This window comes from Limanda limanda, chromosome 22 (assembly GCF_963576545.1).
Source record: "Limanda limanda chromosome 22, fLimLim1.1, whole genome shotgun sequence".
Taxonomy (NCBI): domain Eukaryota; kingdom Metazoa; phylum Chordata; class Actinopteri; order Pleuronectiformes; family Pleuronectidae; genus Limanda; species Limanda limanda.
In genome coordinates, this window is record NC_083657.1 from 11,116,882 (window position 1) to 11,139,888 (window position 23,007).

The 23,007-nt window shown below is 42.4% G+C and overlaps 1 protein-coding gene across 1 annotated transcript; it reads right to left on the reverse strand.

The window, feature by feature from the left end:
- Nucleotides 1–205: 205 nt before the first annotated feature.
- On the reverse strand, nt 206–21,781 carry LOC133028793 (B-cell scaffold protein with ankyrin repeats-like). Its single transcript, XM_061095828.1, has 15 exons — nt 21,769–21,781; nt 21,014–21,409; nt 19,377–19,501; nt 19,140–19,278; nt 18,921–19,063; nt 17,972–18,091; nt 16,450–16,644; nt 11,202–11,265; nt 10,767–10,964; nt 8,940–9,002; nt 7,687–7,865; nt 7,125–7,188; nt 6,938–6,967; nt 6,661–6,740; nt 206–298 (listed from the first exon to the last, which is right to left on the reverse strand). The coding sequence occupies exons 1-15, from the start codon at nt 21,779–21,781 to the stop codon at nt 206–208; spliced, it is 1,902 nt and encodes a 633-aa protein (XP_060951811.1).
- Nucleotides 21,782–23,007: the final 1,226 nt, after the last annotated feature.

Genomic DNA, 23,007 nt, shown 5'->3' on the forward strand with positions numbered 1-23,007 from the left:
CCTGCAGAGGAATTAGCCGCTGCTGCTTTGGTCTCCTGCAAACCCAACAGCTTGAACACGCCTGGGCGCTGCCTCACAAAGGCGCTCTGCTGAGGAGGCCGATTAATCTTCCCAAAGCCTCAAAAAAGCAGAGGAGTCAGTGTGGGCCCCTGAGTCCGGTGCCTGGGGCCCCCACAGACAGGGGTCCTTGGCAGGCTCGGCGGGGTCACGCTTGGCCCCCGATCAAATAGGCGAGGGCGGGACAAGGGCACAGGACGGTGTACCTGTGCCCTTTAACAGATGCCAGGCTGAGGCGTTGCTCCAGGGAGAGGTGAGAGGATCAGTCCTGGTGCTGCTGGGCTTCAGCAACATCAATCAGGACGGAGCTGCAGATTCTCCGTCATTAGAGAGGAGATAGATGGAAGGTTATCCGTCTGAAAGCAGTGTAGCTCTCCCCGGTGTGGAACTTGACTGTGTAAGCTGCACCTGTTGCCTTCAACATTGTGTTTGTAGTTCAGATTATCACGTAGAGACATATATTTAGTATCAGTTTGATCTCTTGATACATGAAGTGACTGCACAACGTGTAGATTCTTGGCTTTTGGTCCGAGTTCATATTGAAGAATACCATGTTCAGGTTAGTTTCTTAATAATTATTCCTTTCTAATATAAGGCTCAAAATCTTCTCTTACAATGAAATAAAATGACTAAAATATAAATTTCCTAAATTCTTGGAGTCCTGTGAGTATTCCAAATGTGATGTGCAAATTGTCGAGCCCTATGAGGCAAACTGATTTGTGATTATGTGCTATACACATAAAATATTATTTTATTTGATAAAACATCTAAATATGTCCGGAAAATGACCCTAAACCAAAGTTGTTGCCAGACATGACCTACAGGTGAAGTCCGGACAATTGGGTCCAGACTTTACGCGCACAACACCAACAAATCCCCCGCTGCGGAGATCTCGTGACCAAGTTTACTGCACCTCGACACTGACGTCTCATCAACACGAACTCTCTTGATATCTTCATCTGTGTCTTCCACCTGTATAACACCACCTTTTCACCCGGTTAAAGGTTCTATTATGAGCTAATTCATTATAACACAATTATTGATACACAGTAGTGATCGGTGGGCTTGGGGCTCAGCACCACAGACTGCTGGGGATATAGATGCGTGATACACACTGTGAATTGACATCGCAGCAATCAACAACAATGATCTGTCAGTCTGCTCTGCTGAAAGTGTGGTGACACCATAGAGGTTTTATTATAAATCCTAAAAAAGGTTAATGGCTTGTTTCTTATATGCAGTAAATCTATACAATATATAGATTTATATTTTTTTCGATAAACCCAGTAGGCTAAGAAGTAGAAGTACTATCAGTAACACAATATATATATATATATGCAGTGTTGGGGAGTAACGGAATACATGTAACGGCGTTACGTATTTAGAATACAAATTATGAGTAACTGTATTCCGTTACAGTTACAAATTAAATAGATGGTATTCAGAATACAGTTACATTGTTGAAATCAGTGGATTACATGACGGTACTTCTCTGTTTCACGAGTTTATTCACTCTCTCGTAAATCCACCGACTCGACCCCGAAACGATCGCTGCACGGCGTGAGGCAGCCTTGGCGCAGCACGGTGCTTCAGCCTCCGGTGGGACCCGCACAGAGGTGGGAGTGGATGGGAGCCGGACATCCAGCTGGCCCGCCGCATCTTGCGGAGAGAGAGTTTAAACTGCTGCTGCTCCACTGACTATAACAACGCCGCAATCATACACTTAAAAAATGCAATACAAACCGGAAGTATTCCAAGTATTCAGAATACGTTACTCAGATTAGTTAATGTAATGGAATACGTTACAGATTACATTTTTGGGCATGTATTCTGTATTCTGTAACGGAATACGTTTTGAAAGTATCCTTCCCAACACTGTATATATGTAATCTGATTATTTCTGCTACTCTACTTCCCGAGGGGGAGATTCTGAATCCATCACTGACCTCTGTGGAGGAGTTGAAGAGAAACCAGAATTTCACATCACAGAGATTAAAAGAAAAGCGATCACACGATTAACATTATGTATATCAGTCAACCATTTCAAAGTGAAAAAGGAGGCGCTTTTGAAAATATAGAAAAGGTGCTGCCCTCTTCAAGACAGACTTTCAAATTCTCAACGTAAATCATAATTAAAAGAAGGGAGACGATGGCAACTCGGTGAGCTCAAGTAATTTAACAAGTACTAATAGTGGTTTTGTCATGTTTTAATATTTTACAGCCTGGGAACTCCGCTCGCTCCTCTCTCCAGAACACTCATTCACATCCACGTGGAATCACATTTATCTCTGATTAAACTTGAGTTATATAGTCTTTAAAAAAGTTGTGTTTGATATGTTTTTTTGTGTCAAAATCAAAAACTTTGCTGAACTGTAAATACCCAAACGGTGCACGGGAAAAAAAATATTTACTATCAAATCATGCCAAAAAAGCCAAATCATTAAACAGTGCTGTTATCTGGGTAAAGCTTCAGCATCCTTCCGCTGGCTCTGTTGCCTCTTATACAAATAGACCTCGCTCTGGATTTTTCAGTGTGTGTGTAAGGACTTGACAGAATAGATGTTCCCCGCTGTGGCTGCTGCTCTTTTCACCCGATAGCCTGCGAGGGCTGAACAGAGCTCCACTGTGCCTCAGCGGACATTGAAATTCCCCTGACGTTTGTACAGTGAATTCCATTTCCTCGCCCTTTTGATTCATTCTTTTTTTCTCCTTCTCCCTTTTTTTCCTTGCTCTGAAGTACCTTCTTGTCCCCTGTTTGAACTTGGGTGAAGAATCGCTCCGCAAATGGAGGGTCGGGGTCAGACAAAATGGGTAAAGTGAGAGTTGAGAAGTGGGGGGGAGGATACTACAAAAGAAAAATATCTTGCAATGATTAAGGAAATGCATTAAACAAGTTCGCAAATGATGAATACTAGGAATTTAGCTCAGCTCTTCTGAAAGTGGTTTAAACTGATTTGAAAGTTTGGTTTATTTGATATTTGGAAAATTCAGCATTCACTGAAACACTTCTTTCTTATTTTTCTTCTTTAATATACCTAAGTCATTGTTATACATGCTAACAAGGCTAATGGCTGTTGGTCGGACACTAACAAACTTAATTAGTGGCTAAAAAAGGGAAATTGGATAGGATACTTCTTTCTGTCTTTCTGCGCCACCCCACATTTTGGACGCTCAATGTCTCTATATCCAATCGAAGGTGTCCCCATTGACCGGGCGGCGTCGGGGGTTCAGCTCAGAACAGCTTGTTCTCATCGCAGCGAGGTTCATCTTTACTGTATGCGGGGTGTGGATTAGGGGATGAAAGAATGCCACTGACTGTGAAATTGCCTGATTTTTATCAGGGATGTTGGAGAGCAGCTGTGCACAATCCTCTGCCCTAATCCTGGGGCCGGAGAGAGGACCGAGCAAGGAGAGGAGGTGTGTGTGTGTGTGTCTGTGTGTGTGTGTTTGTGCACGCTTTGCCTCCCTGTGTGTGTTGCATACATGCCAAGGTGTATAATGGAGGAGTTCTGAGTGGCTGTGTTTATGCATGCCCCCTTCAGTAGACTAGTTATCCCTGATAAGTTATCCCAGGGTCTGTGCACTCATGAGTGTTTCCGCAGCAGCGTGGAACTCGCCGGGTCGCAGGGAGGATTCGGCACACGACTGCGGCGGCAGCTCGGCTTTTCATGTTTCAGTTGGTAAGAGGCCATCGCCGGTTAAGAGCTGTGTCATAACGATATTATTGATGCGTTGACCGTATAATCCTGTCTCTCCACGATCTCACCAAGCCAGATGCTGGAAGAGAAAGGAGGAGGACATCCAATTGGGAAGTGTGTCCGTTTCATATTTTCTTTACAGAATCTTCAAATTATGCACCACAGACAGTTTCTACATAAAACTTTGTCTTCTAGTCGCTGCTGAAAACAAACGTGGATTTGCACAAATAACAATTGCCCCCAGATAAGTATCACATAACTTTCTCTTTGCTACAAAGCCTGTCTTTGAGGTCATGTGCTGAGGTTGTCTGACCCCAATTTTCCGTTCATGAGCACCTCGCTCGTTAACCTTGTTTACATTTTCAGCTAACAGCTGTTTTAACCAAGAAAAATACGTTGACACTGCAGGCCTCCTGCCTGGAGCCAAGTGTTAGGCAGACAAGCTAAATATAAAAGGAGGTTTGAATGTTGGACTTTGGGCAGAAAAACTAAATGAATGGGAAGGTTGCTTCATGATTTCCAGATGTGAAATGAGGCAACTTTCTTTGTTATATCCACTTTATATAGGTTTAAAATCTGTCATATGGGATGTCAGTGTTTTGCTCCCTGCCCTCCAGGGACCCAAAGATGAATGATAGCTGCTATAAAGAATATTCTGCAATTGAAGTTTTTTTTCATTTTGGGGGGGATATGTGGCTTAGGAGGTCGACCAGGTCATCCACTAACCAGGGCGTCGGCTGTTCGATTCCCGTCTCCCCCTGTGCATGTGCATGAACCCTAAATTGCCCTTTAGATAGATGAACTGCTGCACGTAGATGCACTGTATGAATGTGTGTGTGGGTGAATAGCAACACTGTATATCTACATTATATATGTTTGATGTCATGGTAACATGAAATATTGTTTAGTATAGCTTTAAGATAATTTGTAAAATGCCACAATAAATACAGCAAGTGTAGAAAAAAGTACAAATTAGTTCTCACATGGTATAATTATAAACGTTTACCTAAATACAAAATTTAAATATGGGTTCTTTGTTAGATATAGACAGAGTTTGGTCATTCAAGGTATATAATAATGACAATTTGGATCATCTACATTTCAGATAATTTTTTCCCTCTCGCTGTGGGTGTACAGCATGAGGTTCTGAAAACCGGTGAATCTTTGATCCCTTGTCTTTGATGCTGCGCTGCCCACATATAGAAGCATGTTCGGCGTGGGCGACGTATGCCACTGAAGTTCTCGATCCGTCTCTCTGTGACAGGGGGAATCATTTCTCGTGGCTGCGCTCGGATATCTGCATACGTGATGAATCGCGGCCTATCTCGGTGGCTGTGCCTGACACGCGGACCGAAATATACTCAGCAGGTGACAGGCAACCATATGCCTCGAATGCCATGGGGTCCCGAAGCCGGATCATCTCCAAAGGCTAACTGGCAGGTCTAAGTAGGGACGGCATTAATACATATTATTCACAAAGAGCATCATTGAACAGAAAAATGTGCCCGGCGTGTACCCAGCTGCTTTGTTGGCACACAGCTCAGCCTCTGCCTGGGTTTCAAGACTGAGCTTGGATTTAGCCATGCATTCACTGAATTCCCCATGCAGCTCTTATTCATTCATTCAGGCACAGGCTGGGCTGTACCAACAAACTGGTATCTGTGCATGTGTGTGAACATGTGAGAAAGAGGGTGTGCATTTGTGCCAGCTCCTGGGTAGTTTTGTGAACCGCAGCAATTTCTGATTTTTGACAAATCTATAGAGTACAAGTTTATTATTCAAAAATTCCAAGGGAAATTAAGCCTCTGACTTTAATGTTACAGAACAACTCTGGGGCCACGTTCTATTCATCCCACTGAGCTGAGCTGCCATCTTTTAACAACATTTCCATGAGTCTCATTCATAGAATTGGTTTGACAAGTATTGGCTGATGCAAAGCCAGATTCAGCCCCTTTTTTGTCTGGGTGTTGTCTGAAGCTCGTCATTCACGTTGTCACCTGCTGAATGAGTGTTTTCACCTTCTGTTAACATTCATAAAAATGTATGGATTCATTTTTTTTAACCATGGCTTGCCTCCCAGCCCTCAGGAGGTCAGCAGGTGCGTCTGTGCTCCCCAGATGGGTGAATATTTAGAGATACATCGCCCTCTAGAGGCAGAGATGGGGAGGGTTCTTCAGGCCAGGACCTAACCTGGATTACAGCTTCATGAAAGTTAAACAACTTGAAATATCACATCGTTAATTCTTTTTTATTAATTATGTATTTTTTCTTCTAGTTCAAGTTAAACAAATAATTATAATAATGGTACATTTTATTTATACAGCAACTTTCATAGCTCAAAGTGCTTTACAATAAATTGAAAGACAGGAAATAAGATAGATCCGTAAGAACACGTTAGCAAACAAAGACTTGGGCTGAAAACAATCATAAAACTAGGAAAAGGTACAAAAAGAAGTAAAACAAATTAAATAAAGTAAAATACAATAAAGACGATGGTGTTAAAAATAGTTGGATCAAATTAATAAACAGCAACTTTATCGGAGAATTAACATCCATATATATTCTGAGTTAGACAGCTTGTATACTTGTAGTGTGTTCAGATTCAATCAGTATAATCATTGGAAGATCTGAATCTTTGTGGAACGATGGAGCCTGTAAATATGGAGACACATTAGAAGATCTTAAGTAACTTAAAATGAAGTATTAGTGTTGATATAACTTCTGTTTTTCAGACTTGCCTTCATCGCTTGTTGGGTCTCCGAAAGAAATGGGACTGCAAAGTAATTCAGAGGGATATTTGTCATTGGTTTGGTTTGTCCCACTTCAGCGTATTTGTGTATATGTCTCTTTCAACTCCAGTGGTTTACAGTATCATGTAAACTGTAAACTAAATTTGGCTACTTACATGCTGCTGTTTGAGCGGCTTGCTGTAAACCCCAACTTCCAACGGTACGCTTGCTCTGCGATTCTCCTTCGCCGGATTACCTGCGGGGAAATTATCCAACCTTCACAGCCACACACAGAATTGTTCAGTAAAAGACAATAATGAAAACTCCCATTTAGTTCAGGTGAACCTCAGCTGTAGGGATTGGATTTAAAAACCCTTCCCTGAGGATTAGAGCCTCACCACTGAAACAAGGTTTTCTCTGTGCACAGTGAGTCGAGTTTTTTTAAAGACTCACCTGGAGCGTGATGAACGATGTGGATTTGATCTGGGGGGAGAGAAGACTTTCTAAGCCCTTAAAGCCATACAGTTTAATACAGTCAGTTGTGAGTTTGCTGCTTGTGTCAGTTTCACTTTTACAACATGGCATATTATTGTTATAGTCTCTGTGCAGCAAAGTTTAGTATTTATTTAGGAATATTTACCATAGACACTGTCGTCGTCCTCGCTGCTTTTTATCATAACGTCTCTCAGCTGAGTCAACTTCTCCTGCACACACAAACATCAGTTAACTCCAATATCACACTGACACACACACAGGAAGTTACTGACACAGTGAGATTTCTATATATGATCTTTTTTTTGCTTGCATAAGTTGTGTCGTAAATATATTGGTGCCTTTTGGGAGGTCCAGTAGAAAACTGAATGTCTGTTGTAACACGAATAGACAGATGGACGACATTACAGCTCAGTAAAAGTGAAGCCAAATCATCTGGATGTTATCAGATATGACATGGACCAAACTAAAGTATGCGTGCAAAAAATGTTCTGTCATTCTAGGTAATTCTCATCACACTGGCGTATGATGAAGTTTTCATTTAACCATTAACGAGAGGAAGTGGAGGCGTGTCGTCCATCCTTTTTTACAGTCTAAGACATGGCATAAGCAACAGTTGGCACTTAACACAGACCATTTTATTAGGGTTTGGTCCTGACTGCTAATTCATTCCAAATCCAGTGTGTGGGATGACTGTGTGATAGACTTACTTCCTGGGTGGCGTCCATGCCCTTCTGAGCGCTCTGCCAGTCACTGAAACGCTCCAGAGCCTCGTCCACAGTGAGCGAACCGGCCTTCACCCTCTGCTGGAGCCCGGCGAGCTGCTGCAGCCCATGCATCTCTACCAAGTTGTCATAGGTGGAAGAGATGCTGGGTTCTCGCCCTCGTGCTGCAAAGAGCAAGCAGGGAAATCTGACGTTTTTTTAGCAGAAAACAGACGCCACACAATGGGACGACAAGGTGGATTTCACATTTGTTATCACAAATTAAACTGTAAGGCAGAAATAAGAGGAGGCAGAGTTTAAACCTCGTCCAGATGGCACTCGCACAGAGGATAAGATGTGGTTTTCCCCAGCAGATCTGTAATGTCAGTGAGTCATGGGGCTGGTAAGTCATTTTACGGATGATCTATGGACCTGTCATTCAGTGTCACCAACACTCCAGCGAAGCAGACAAATGGCTCTGTATCTGTGTGAGTGCCAACGCAGCAGCTCCTTCTCTCTTCTACACGTTTTTTTTACTCTGTGTTTGCCCATTAATTTGCTCTGCGATAATCATTTCTCCATTGTGATTGCTCTAATTTTAATTAACAAAAACACCATAAATTATTTACTAAGAGGTTCAACATTGACTGATACCATCCAGCAGGTAATTCCAACAGGAAATCATAAGAGAGAAGTCAGCAAGAAGGATTTGCTCAGTTTGTTTCCTGATGTTTTGAGTAAAATATTACTAAGTATATTCATGCTGCATACTTTGTCCTGGGATCAACTAACAGACCACACCTCACTGATCTCAGAGATCTTGCAGGGTTATAGAGCACCATCATGTCTGTTAGGTATTTAGTGCCAATTCCATTAGGAGATTTATAAATAAGCCGTAAAACTTAAAAGTTGATCCTGTGGCTATAAGGATCTCTGCATGGATCTGAGCATATTGCACATGTTTATTGAGAGAGAACTATTATTAGCTTGTTTAAATCAATCGAGAAAGGTATAGAAAGGTGACCAAAAAAAAAAGATTTGTAATACCTAATAGCTACAACAATAATTACCTGATAATGCAAAAACCTGAACACTGGCTCCAAACCACAAATGTATTTAAATTGACAATATTTTACTTCCACTTCTTTTTCAAGCACAAGTATCAGGTTTAATCTGAGTGTAATAAGCTACAAATATATAAGATAAAGCTTGTTTTTGTGGAGTTTGACAAGTTAACATCTTTACGATCTCACACTTACCTTGTTTAGTTAGAAGTGAATATAGTTCAGCATTTTCTTGTGGGGTTTTCTTCTTCTTGAACACTGTAAATATAGAAAAGCCAACTGTAACTATTGTATATTTCATCATGCCTAGATTATTGATTTATTTTAATTATAAATATAAAGTATATTACCTTTTTAATATGGTTATATAACACTTGATATGCAGCTGCCTTAAGAGTAAATGTTCGAGTTCTGAAATGTTCCTGTAATTTAACTATTCTGCCACAAGATGGAGCCATACTCTAAATGTTAGAGAACTATATGGGTGGATTGTACATTGCTCAAATGTGAATTGCTTGCATATTGAAACCTGTTACTTTCCATCCAGAAAGCATATTATACATAATAGAATATAACGAATGTCTGTGAAATAGCAGGAATTCTCAGGTCCTCTCAGAGAAAGAGACTCACATTCAGCTCTGGATCAAATGAGTTGCTCTGAAAGATCCCTTTGGTCTGGTAGTGAGTGTTCAGAATGAAAGGCTACACTGTGGAGCCTGTCTGCGGCGGTGTGACCAACGCCGGATGAAAATTCAACATCCCCACCCTGCGAGATAATCCTGCCTCTGGCTACTTCCTCCATGACAGCATCTCTCTTTTCCACTTCACGTTCACACACAGCTTCTCTATTTAAACCTCGCTCACAACACAGGTCTGGCTCTATGGCTTTCACTCAGAATGAAGAGCACCGCTGCAGATCTGTCTTTCTCTGCTGCTATTACTTTCCCTACCCCGTAGAGCGGGTGCGTTGCTATCTGTGTAATTTACATGGCCAGCAATTCCTCCCTATTGGACTACATTTCATTCACATTTTAGTCTTATTGAGCTGCTGCTGCTAACAAAAGGAAAACTCCTCATTATTTCCACTTGTGCACTGTTCTCTCCAATAACTGGCTCCTCGCCTAATCCTCCACCAAGCCTCGTCTCCCCTCTCACATCTCTCACTGCGGCAGTGGGAGTGAGGAGCAAAATGTGATCCTTGTGTGGTTTGAGGCTCCACTGTCTCGATAGATGGAAACCTCAAAATCCCTCTCCTTTCGCTCGTGCGCTCTGGGGACAAGGACGATGGAAAACACGTGTAATGACTTATTTTGGCTGACTTGGCCTTGGTCTGGCCAAGATTGGTTGCAGATGGCAGCCGAGTAGGTTCCCTCTCTGTTGCTGAGGGGATGGTCGGGATGCAGGGAGTTCAGTGGTGCGTTCAATTTCGTTTTTTCGCTTTGTAAGGCCCATTGGGAAGGGAGCTGGCTCATGGGATACAAACAAGCCCAATATGAGGCTGCATAATGAAGTTGTTCCCCAACTACAATTTTGGACTGTTTTCTCAATGGGAATAACAATTAATTATGGATGCATGTGATCTTGTTTGCATTTGCGAGATGAAAAAGAGAAGCCCCGGCCGATTTAATGATTTATAAGCCTTAATAATACCAGTCACTTTTGGATGTTTCATCTTCATGAAATATTCACGCCGCTGAAATTGAACAGTTAGGGCCTGTCGGCTCTTGACGCAGGCAAATGGCTCTTTCTCTCCCCTCGCTTTTGTTTGTTTTGCAGCAGGGAGCGACTGTGTCCTTGTGGTTTATAGGATCAAAACAAAACTGCACCACAAAAAAAATAAAAATCCTCTCCACTCAATCCAGCAGCACTCCACTGACAAAGGCAATGCACATTCCAGTCGCTTCCTCCCTCCCACATGAGCTCCCAGACTCCCTTTCACATGCTGTGCATTAACTCAGTGTTGTCTTTACACCAAATGAGCTCCATCATATCTATAGTTTGAAGGGAAAAATAGAGAGCTACCTTGAGTGATGTATGAGGCTGTGTCCTCCTCCACCTCCAGGCTCGCAGGCCGCGGAGTGGGCGCTGGTGGGCGATTGGCAATAACCATCGCCTTCGTTGGGTTCATGAAGGTTTCATATTCATCATTCACCCCCAGCGAAGCATAGATATCGTCCATGTCCTCCTGTTCATCCTCTCCTGGCTCCTCTTTCTGCATGTCTGCGGTGGAAGGACTCCCTAATGCACAAAGTGTTTACTGGTTGAATGCCACGATGAAGTTCTGCATGCTGTGTTTTGCTACTCGGAAGCAATGGCTACATGGTGTGCCCATCAGCACTTGGAAAAATATTCAGCGGTTGGAAATGAACAGCAATTTCAGCTTAATGATTCGCTGGAAAAAACGATTCCATTGTTCTCTTTTGGCCTCCTTCCACTTCCCACCAGTCCCTCACTCACCTGCAGTGCACATCACTCCGTGCACAACGGAATCTGCATTGTCCTCGCCGGGGTTGGAAATATTCTGCAACAGTAGATCAGATAATTTACCATTCAGTGTTTAATTTGGTATGCTGATGGTTTCATACATAGCAGTAGATTTTTCATGCATTTGAAAGATGCTTGATGCATTGCAGACTTGTAATTTAGTAAAGGACGTGGCTTGCTCATTGGTTGGATCACTACATCCTTTCTTTTGGCTCATTTTCTCATTATCCCCTGTATCCAACACATACAAATTAAAGATAAAGCAGAGGTGACCACTTCCTGGTCGATGGGCTGGCGCCTGGAGGCTGATGTCTGCCTCCATGCCAACCTTTAATGTGGCGTTGTCATGTTTAGATTATTTATTTTAGGTTCCTAGAAGCACCTCTCAGGATTTCACTTTTGGAAAAGCAATTTCAGGGCTATGCCAGGAATTACAGAGGCGCGCTGCAGCCCTGCCTGCTGGCTGAGAGAAAGCAGCTTTCCCTGTGACTGCAGAGCTTCTGCCGAGTTGAGGCCTTATACTCGCTAATAGCACGCTGAGGGACTGGAGTATGATCAGGGTAATTATGAAATCAGACAATCTTCCCCTTTCACTCCAAACATATCATTTAGTGAGCAACTCAAGACCCTTGGATAGACTGGATCCACAATTAGAATGAGGATACATACTTTCTAACTGATACAGATTTGAAGAACTGGATCTGCCTTACACATTTTTTACAGTATTTATTTTGAGAACAACACAAAAGGATGAAGAAGAAAGAAAAAATGCCTCAAACCTGTTTTTTATATTATATAAATTGTGTTTTTTTTGTAATGCATGAGCACAGCTGCTGGTTTTTTATCAGCAAACTACGGCCCACAGGAGCCACACATAATACATATGATAATGCATCAGTATTACATTAGATTCCAGTGTCATATTAAGAGCATACACTCTGAATTCAATGAGAAAAGTACATAATAATAAGTCTTTGCTGAATATATGAGACAGAGCCCACTTTGATCAAAATATCCTCCATATAACCTGCAACGCACTGTGTGCTGTTTCCAAGCAACACAAGCACTCGTGACTCAATTACAATATTGCACTGCTCCGAGTAGCCTACTGTAAATTACTTAACGGCTGCCATGAATGCATTACTGAACAGTGGTGTTTTATAACATGCCCAACAGGTAGAAAGGATGGGTTGATTATCGTGCAGCCTGAGTCCAAATAGTCAGACGCTGCGCTCAAGCCCTTTGTGGTACTTTCAGGTCGTTCCCGGATGAGGGAGGATGTATTTATTTACTAGCCACGAAACGCTAAATCATTTTTACAGATGTCTGAAACGGCAGGAGCCCCCAGGCGTTCCAGACAAATTCGGTTTCGCCGCTGCTCAAATTGCAGCAGCGCCTCAGACGAAAGCAGTAGGCGTGATTTTGTTCGAGGGAGAACAAAATCTCGAGTGAATTTCGGGAGGGATAAGGAGCATAAATCTGTTTTAAGCTGCTGAGATGGTCAGTTCACAGGTTAGCAGGTCTGGGCTCTTTAGTGGCGCCATGCCCTGTGTCTTTTAATGGTTTCAGGACTGTTTGATACACGGCAGATCGAGTGGCAGTCAAAATCCGCCCAACATGTTTATCTGGCATGGGAAAATAAGAGGTTGTCCGCTCAGCAGGGAAAGAAATACTTCACACCTCAAACTATATTTACTCAGTAAAGTGTGATCTTCGTAGTTTTCTTTCAACACCAAACATGTGTTATTATAGTAGGCTCTTACAACCACACTGAGTTGGCTGCTGCTCCGAGCTAAAGGCTAATGTCAGTGTAAGATCACAAACATACTGAATTAGCATGTGTGATGTTCTTACTATGACTAACACCTTGGTATTAGGTACTGCTGAAACAGAGCGGCTGTGGTTCAGGAGGTAGAGAAGATTGGTGGTTCGATTCCCAGAGTCCATGGGCAAGATACTGAACTGTTAAATTGCATTTGTGTAACGATAACCACAAATGTCAACCACATGCTAGTGGAAAGGTCAAGGGATCACAGACACACTGATGATTCATCATTCATCTCGTCCCTGATGAGAATTCTGGGCAACACCAATGTCTGTGAAAATTGTATTCAATGTGTATTTTGAAATATAACTTTGGACCATGTCCTGAGTTTATCACATACACTGCAGCCAACCACTAGGGGGCAATCAAGACGATTTGGCTTTACTTTTGGGCTGCTGCCATGTATTATATATTCAGTTGATGGTCTCTATAGCCTTACATCCCTGCAGCAACTCTGAGAGTTAGCAGCTAGCAGCTTCCCTTTTCAAACAAGGACGACTAATCATTCAAATGATAAACAAATCTCTGGATCCTACTGATAAAGCCCAGTTTCCGACCAAACACGCACAACATGCAAAACGGGACCGTGTGAAACCAGCGGATCCCTCGTCTGGAGTGTAGGGTGTTAACTGATTTGAATCGGACTCCACTGTACACAAAAAGCATGCAGCACACACAGCTCTTTGTAGTCTGAGGTGAGGTTAGTCTCGTACAGTTGCAGTCTAATTTGTATTTATCAAGCTCCATTCTCCGTCTGAGAGCACACGGTGAAATCCTAGTGGGAGCCGCGAGTCCATCTTAATGCCAAGTGACCCAGTATTAAAATATTAAATAAGGACACTGTGTGTTTGTGTTGGTAATTATGAGCATGCACAATATTGCAGTCGGAAGACATAAACATTGCGGTTAAGAGCCGAGCGTTTTCTATATTTGTATTCTAGTTATGCTCCCCCTGAATAATTCAGCTTCCCCCTCTAGAGCAGTTCACAGCTAATTAACAAAGAGGTGTGCTGCCAGGGCAGACTGCTGGATCTGACGCAGGCCCTGTGAGTGATTCAGCCTGTGTATGAAGCAAGGGACCGATCCATCCAGGGTTTATTGACAGAGCTGCTACCCTGACGCCCAAATCACTGATGCATCATGGGTTGATTAATTGGAGGTGGGGGGGGGGGGGGGGACACTGCAGATGAGTTAATGAAATCGCCATGCACATAAATCGGAGCAGGAGCAAAAAACCCACCCGAGCACAGCGTGTACGTAGGTTCCAACTTTTAACATTAACTTTAACTACTCTCCGGGAGAACAGCGATTGTTTGTGCATGTCCAATCTGTCTTTTGTGTCACATCTACAGGCTTGTTGACGTCCCTGTGGGTAGACCTCCGCGGGACTCGGCTGCTCCCTGTCAGCTCAGCCGAATCACCGAGGGTTCACAGAGAGCACCGCGACTCACTGGAGCAGGCGGATCCAACCTCGCTCCATCTGCAGGCTCTCTCAATTAGCAGGGTTGCTAGGAGGATAAATACATTTGCGACAGCTGTTGGAGTGTCTAAATTTCCCTCGAGAGGGAATCCTCCATAGGTCGGTCCCAGGCATCGGAGTTAAAGTTAGAAGTTGGCGCTATTATGGAGGTTTTTATTGGATATTAAATGAGAATGATGCTGTTATCTGTTAGAAAGTGATACATGGATTATAACACCTGATACAAGCTTTAAAGGATTAGTTCACACAAATTACAAAATAATAATTATAACACTGATTATAATTACAATAACATTTGTTGCTCGATATCTGGAGGCTTGAGTCCTCCTGCAGTGATGCAGGTTTGGCTCTGACTCTGACTCTGCCTTCTGCTGCAGTGCTTTCACACTGTCTCTCTCCATTTCATGGTTATCCTGTCCTATCAATTTAGGCAAAAATGGCCTCTAGTTTATCCATTCAGACAGCTTTGTTTGTACAGGTTTTGAGATATCCATCTTTTTTGAGCGTCAGTGGAGGTGGATAGAATTTTGTTTGTGTTCTAAACAGTGAAAAAAAATACACTTAAAAAACCCCAGCACGATTATTTTCAGATGATGTGTCCAGTGTGGGAAAGAAATTTGAGTATTTCCAGTATATAATATTCTCTACTTTGTACTTCTGAATTCATTTGGCAGGTATAGTTCATAATTATATGCTACGGAGCCCCCTATGGATCACAGTGAGATTTTTTTTTATATACGTTTGCATTCCCTCTCAATCTGTTATACGTTCTCTCATAATATTTTGCGTACCTGGTTCCAAAAGAATCATACAACACCATGCAAATCACCGTACTACTGCGTTCTTCACTTATGAATAAAAAAAGGATCATCTCCATATGCAGAAGCATCTGTTACATTTGTTTTTGTTTTTGCAGAACACAACAGAAATGCATGTGCTGTTTTCAACCTGCCATCTCAGCCATGCCTCTTGGTGCATCACATTTTGCTTAATGATAATGTCTTCAATCCCTAATGAAATTAGCATCGGTAAGAACATTATGAAGCCAGTGTCCTCCAGCTTTATCAGATAAAGGGATGTGCATGCATGCTCGGGATCTATTAAATCTGGATTGCTACTCATTAGCGAGTGAGTGGCAAACACGCTGCTCTTGTGTTACTGCATCCCGCCCGGTGAAATGGAAGGTTGCACGGGAAGTGGCTCTCCATATTAACATGAGAAAATGGCAGCTATTATGCGGGGGAAATCTAAAACATTAGAGGCTGCATTAATTGTCTGAATGTATGCAGACGACTTGCACTGTGAGCCATCGGGCATGCATGAACAAACATGGCCTCTCTGGCGTCTGTGGGGGTGTTCCATTAGGAACCTCGCAGGCCAAACATATTCAGGGCGAGAGAAGGGAGGGTCATCGTCTCGTCACTGGTTATGTGGGAGTGAGGTCCCCCCCACTCCCTGCTTTCCACATTTCCATCCTCTCCATTCTGTTCATTATTGATAAAGCCCCACTCGCTCATAGTGCTGAGGCATTGTTGGTGTAAGCAAGAGCGCTCCTGAGTGCTGCACCACATCCTCTGGCGGCGAAACCTCAAGAGCCCAGGTGCACCGTGTTGTTTTCTTTAGCCATCAGCAGGTAACTAAAATCTGAAGGATTCCACTGAGCCGATATTACATCCAGCCAGCTCCATACACACTGATAATGTGACTAGGGACTTTTAATTGGCTCTCAAATCACTGTACAAGAGAAGCTGTCATCAGATATTGGTATTTTTGTGAAACGTCTTCATTGTACGGAGGATCAATAATATCATTTAGCATGTTGCAAGGATGAATGTCAACTGCAAGAAGGTGAAAATCAACAGGCAGCAGTCAAAACGATTGAATATGAAATAAACTGCAGATGAGGATGTGTTTACCATTGTTTTCCTCAGTAAGACGTCCAGTTCTGCGTGGCCGTGACTCCTTGCAATCTCGGCGGGAGTCTGACCGCGCTGATTGGCCGTGTGCAGCGCTCGGTCGGCGCCTGGACACTGCAGGAGCAGGCTGGCCACGCCCATGAGTCCATACTGGGCGGCAAAGTGAAGTAAGGTTGGCGAGCCCACGTGGTGGAGCTCTGATGTGAACATTTGAAAGTGCAGGAAAAGACATTTTCAGACATTTTCACAAAAGTCCATTTAAGCCAATGAACAGTATTTGAGCATGTAATATTTCTCTCACAGCGAAGGTATCTCCACTTCCTATCCAGGTAATAACCTGACTCGGTGCAATGTGAGCAATTTAACACATCCAGGAGAGTCGATGAAAGACAGCTCGGAGGCACTTATTGACCTATTTGTCGTGGGAATGGATTTCCTGTGCCCTTTTTAACAGAGTTAAGAATCAATCTCAGTAGCTGATGAAGCCATCAATCTGCCACATAATGAGCAAAGAAATAATGGAAGACTTTTTGGTTCCTAGTGGATAATGTGCATCATGCGGCTGGAACGCTGAAGGAGCAAATTAAATGCACAGTCTTTGGTCATGCATTAGCCTACACAGTATGTTGCTAGTGTGTTGTATTTGAAATAACGTGATTTCTTTGAGTCAATCTCCGAAACTATTGTTATTTTCTTAAAGTGAATTTGCATCCGGGGTCAATGGACAATATTTTGGGGCTTCTGGTTTGTTAATTTATCTATGTATGCTCTTAATGCATACATTTCATTATTTACCCCACTTAGTGTTGCGTATGTTTTGTGATGACCTTTTAATGTTCTGTGTCATTTTTATTCCCTGGAGAGCACTGACTCGCTCAAAGATGTCTGAATGCATGTGTTCTTTTTGGTTGAATTTATTTTTTCTCTATTTTTGTAAAAAAACAGACTGATGGAGGAATGTAGTGATAAATGTCACCAAAAGTACCTACACTTTGTTGAATTTAAGCAGCGTTATTGCACTATTTTTTGAAAAAAGCGACAAATGTCACAAAAAGTTGTTTGAAAAAGGTTTTTTATTTTGAACATCAGAAATTCCTGAGAGTAATGTGAATTTAATGGTCATGTGTATATTATGTTAATACAAATGTTAAACTTGGCATATTTTGTCATCATTTTGTTGGGGCAGGGGAGTGGGAGGGGCATGAAAAATAGTCTAGCTCCAAAGTGGGGCATGAGAGAAAAAGTTTGAGATCCACTGGTTTAGCTAAAACATGATGGGTCAATCTAAACAGGAAACCAGAGGCTTCCAGTCCCGCAATCTTGTCCCTCACCTACAGATTTTGCATATTCACACACAGTCTGCTGATAAGGATCCCTCTTTGCGTCACCTTGCATCCATTCATACCGTAATCAAAAAAATATTCAATAGATTTCCTGTCAAGTATACAACTAATTAGATTGTTTTGTTTCCTCAGTGTGATTGGTCGGCAGATGTTTTTTCAAAGTGACGTTCAGACGAAGCTGTACCTCTTTCAGCCCTGTTGTCACACTGCCGTGCAGGGAAGCCTCCGCTGGGCATCGCCTCCAGCAGCATGGTGGACAACTTGTCGTCCAGCTTTTCCACACACGGCACCTGAAGAGCCTGAAAATCAGACAAACACACAGCTCACTCACAGGCAGATTTAATTGGATTGAATAATTTGTTGAAAAAAGACTACACAGACAAATTAGGAAACCCTTTTTTCCCAACAACTTTCTAGCCGAGCCGTGGCCCAGATCTAATTGGTCAACTTTATTCTGTGCCAAATGAATCTGCCAAGCGTGTTTATTTCATTTCTGAATTGCTGATTGGACAAAGTGCCGGTTTTTCAAAAACTATTCTGTGATTAAAATTGATTTTCATTTAAACGATCGATTCATAAAAAGGACGGATTGATCGCACTCAGGTCCTCGGGGGTATAATACCTTTCTTTTTTGGTGCTGCCTGCAGGTGCTGTCAAAAAAACAAAACACTCACAGAGGACAACCAAGCTGAAGTCTTCAGGTGTTCACAGTTTGTTCTTTTACCAAGGCAGACCGGGCTGTTGAAGTACTTTTTTAACATATTTTAGAAATTTTTGGCACCTTTATCATTAAAAATAATCATCAGTGTTGTGTTTAATTGCAGTGTCGTCTGTTCATAGCTTCCTTATTGGAACTCATCCCCTGCATATCTGCTTCCGTGCTGGCCTAAAAAAGTCTGGAGGTGCTAGTCTGTGTGTGGAGCGTATATAAAAATGTATAATTTAATAATAATAACGATTATTATTACTGTTAATATGATTTATTATATGGCTTGGTTGAATTTCTTACTGTTTTTAAAACTTGGAAAAACACCAAACACTATCTACTGTGTGAAAAGGTGCCCACCTCCAATCTGAGCAGCCTGATCGAGACAACTAAAAAGTAGACATTGTTTGAAACAGCTCTACCTGACACATGAAATCCACGGGGTCTGCAACCCTCGAAAGAAGGCACGCGATTTCCTCCATGTTGCTGTAGTACTGCAGCTGTGCCTTGCTCAGTGGCACTCCGTTGATATACACGGTCACGCTGACGTTTCCAGCAGGAAAATCTGCAACAGAAAACACACAATAACTAAACACAGGCGGAGCAGATACATTGATTATTTTTGCTTTCACGCTGCTCACCTGGTGCATTGACACACAGGGCTCTGTCGTTCCAGTGGACGGGCTTCACTCGCAGCGCCTGGCATTCACCAGCAAACTCCACCTCAGTGTCGCCGCCAGGAGCCTCATTTTCCAAAAGGATGAACACTTCCGTAGAGGTCTGCCAGGGAGACAGTACAGTGCACTGCAGTGTAGCCAATGTTAGTGGTGCTTTGTGGAAGAAATAAGAAATGGCCTCTGACCAGACGGGTGTCTCACCCCGCAGGGAACCCTGGAAGGAACGACCACAGCTCTGCAACCGATACCTTGGACTGTGGACTTCTGCTCTGATCCAAAGGGTTTACGTGTCAGTGGGTTGACATTTGCTGCTCTGGCTGACACACCTATGAGAGACGAGACATTGCACTGAATTATCCACCAGTGATGTGGGTTTTGGACAGCATCACCTATCCAGGGGCAATGTTCATCCACCACTACCTATCAGATGCTTTGCCAAGAATTTATCTACCGGCATTCTTGCTCCCCAGAGGATGAATCTTTTCTTTCAAGTGAAATGTCTCAATCAATGTTTAAAGAAGTTTGGTAAAACAATTCAAAACACACAAGCTGCTCTCAGGCATCCACTGAACGTATGTGAGAATGCAAATGTCTGAGTCATTTCCAAAAAGCTCTTGACATTTCCTGGAGCTTTTCTTTTCCCCCTGCCTCCTCGGGAAATATCTGAGTGAGCCCATGTGAGATTTTTAGATTATATTACTAAAGAAACATAGTGAGAAGGATAAATCATGTTTTAGCTTTGCCTTGAACCTCAGAGCAGCTTGCTAGCATGACTCTAATTTAGGCCTTATTATTTAAATTAAACACGGTTAAATGACAATAGTCTATACATTGTTTGCTCTTGTGATTTCTATTTCCTCAACTCCTACATGTCTGCTGACAAACAAACACCATCACTCTGTATGAACAGCAAAACCACCTCTGCGTTAAAATATAACTGTTTGTGATGTCCGGGCCTCAACCACTTCACTTCAATGAAGTGACGCAGAGTGCACTCGAATTTACATAGCTTGCGTTCAGCGGCGGGGGCTGAAGAGGAAAAGACTAGCCATTTGCATCACATGTTACACACACACACACACACACACACACACACACACACACACACACACACACCTGTTCAAATCCTCCCCTCTGGTGTTTTATTTTACGACTTTATGCAATAGCACAACAAGGAAAAGCAGGGATGGCAATGAGTTATAGACGAGGAAGATGTGTGTGGACATGCCAGAGATACACAGACCTACTAAAGATCTCATTGCAGCTGGTCCAAAAAACTATTGGATGTCAATCTTCAGCACACATAATTCTCAGGGAGAAGGAAAAAGTCAGTAAACAGGTTTCCAAGAGAATTCTCAAAAATAATGAGCATTTTCTGTATGGCAGATAAACAGCAAGGCCATGAGAACTTGTTATGCTAAAGATGTGCAGATTGTGCTCTGGATTTTCAACACTGGGATGCAGACTGTGTCCAAATTTCATTCTGTTTCAGTCCTCATGTTTTAGAAGATTTGTATATAGGTCAAAATAGGTGGCCATCGAAGCAATGCTTTGTTTCTTTAACCCCTAAAAAAAACACACACATCCAGTAAAATATCACAAAACGCTTGAAAAAGAGAAGATCTGCACTCTCAAAACTCCCTTTAAACTTAATATCTTGCCATCTGCATCGTATCTACACTTAGTTATGTGGGTATCAAGACTTTAAAACAACCACACAGACATAGTCGTTCATATATTCGATTCAAATTGGATTATGGGTATTTAAGATGGTGAAACTGTCTTTATCAGAAATTACATGGTTTTTCTCGGTCCTCAGAAAGTAAAAAATATGATACCTTTTCTCACAATATCAGTGACAGTGGATAGGTACTCATGAGCGTCTTGTTCGCTGGAAATCTGCAGGCACTCGTCACCATTCAAGGGCACCAGCTCCAGCAGCGGGGTCAGACTGTCCACGCCACACAGCAGCACCACCACCTGAGAGGCAGGGCTCAACACACGGGCCAGGAAGAAGCGCCACATCAGACTTAGGCCGTCCAGCATGCCTTTGCAGAGGATCAGGATTTTGCAGCTGTAGCCGGCGAGCCTGAGGAAGTCGTCCTGTCGACTGGACGCCGTGGCGATGTCGTAGCAGCAGATGCCAGCCTCTGGGATGGGGCCGGTGAAGGCTGACTTCAGGTACGTTGCCCATGGCTCTGCCTCAGTCTGATAGATGATCAGCAGGTCCTCCGCTACAAGGAAAAGAGTGCAGTTTTTAATATTCTATGGAAAAACATCACATTCTTCCTATTGCGTTAACATATTTAGTCTGCAAACACATACCCACAGTGAAACAGTTTCAAGACAAATCTGAAACTTAACCAAGTAGTTTAACTACCAGAGTAAATTTTGCTCTTGATGCTGCTTTATCACTAAATGCAAAACTATTTAAACACATTTAAGACTTAAATCCAAGATATATTGCACTAATATTATCTATATATTTGTTGCTCTGAGGCATCATATAGCAAATTAAAGCAATTCATCATTGTCATTATCCTAGAAAAATTGTAATAACTCGCTGAATAATTAAAGCAAACGTAACGCTTACCTGTGTGGCTCATGGCTACAGTGTTGTGTGCCTGCAGGTCTTCACAGTAACTATGTCAAACAGCACGCCTATTATATAGAGGATCTCAGATAAGAGAGTTTCCTGTTCATCCCAATGAATAAAGAAATAATCAGATGGAACAAAAATGCCTGTCCGCTCGCCCGGTGATAAGGAACAAGTCTGGATGTGATGTTTTTTTTTTTTTTAAATTTAAGCACAAATTCCAAGGACTTTGATCAGAGTTCAAAGTAATTTGTGAAACTGAATGTGTTGGAAATACACAAGATGGATTTAGTTCGCTGTTCCATGGAAAAAAACGGGGGGTTATAAATGTGAAGCAATAAAACATGAAGTTATAAAAAGCTGATGTCTGCTAATGTTTATGTAGCGAAGTGGGCGGCACAGAAAGATGAAAAAGGTCACAGTGTAACTGTAAGGATTTGCAGTTTGAAAAAAGCTTTTCTCATGTTTTTTTATGGAGTTTAAAAAAAACCCTTTCTACAGAAGCAAAAAAAAGCATATAGAAAACAATAAAATAAACCATTATAAATATCCCACACAATTCTTTTCATGGCCATAACTTAAAATGTATTATATAAAGACAAGGTGGCTCTATGTGTAAGCAAATAAGAAACATAAAGGTCACTGTCAAGCAGACAACAGGTGAATAGAAAGTGAGAGTCAGAGATTTGACCAGAGTTTAATGAAGTATGCAGAGCCATCAGTGTAAAGCAAAGCGCCGGAGCCTGAGGCTGGAGCCAGAAACTAATGATCTGGTGTGAATGTCTGATTGTCTGACCTACCACAGGCACACACACACACACACACACACACACACACACACACACACACACACACACAAACACACAACCACACACATTACAACACACATTGAGAGAAATGTGAAACTCAGGCTTTCATTAACTGCCTCCGCCTGCCTAACAACTGACTCTTAACCATACCCCCTGTCTCACAGACAGCAGTTTGCCGTCGTTTATTAATTGGTTTGCTTTGAGCAGCAGTGGCGGGGGTAACTGAAATGCACAAGCGTTGAGAAAAAAATGAGTGGGTGAAAGCTGCAGTCGTCTTCTTGCAAATTGCCACCGCTGTGTACCTGGTGACTCACCAGTGATAGATCATGCATGCAGAACCACACACTTTGCCTCCAAAGACAGGACATGATATCCTCTGGATCTGCTGTGAGTTCAACAAAGCTGAAAGTCGTCTGCAGCAGACACC

Bases quoted from the DNA above. Each gene is read 5' to 3' on its own strand.
- LOC133028793 (XM_061095828.1), bottom strand. The intron at 19,502-21,013 runs GTATCATATTTT...CGTCTCTCATAG, and splicing joins CACTGATATTGTGAGAAAAG to GTGTGTCAGCCAGAGCAGCA. The intron at 7,866-8,939 runs GTAAGTGTGAGA...TGCTCTTTGCAG, and splicing joins TTCACTTCTAACTAAACAAG to CACGAGGGCGAGAACCCAGC.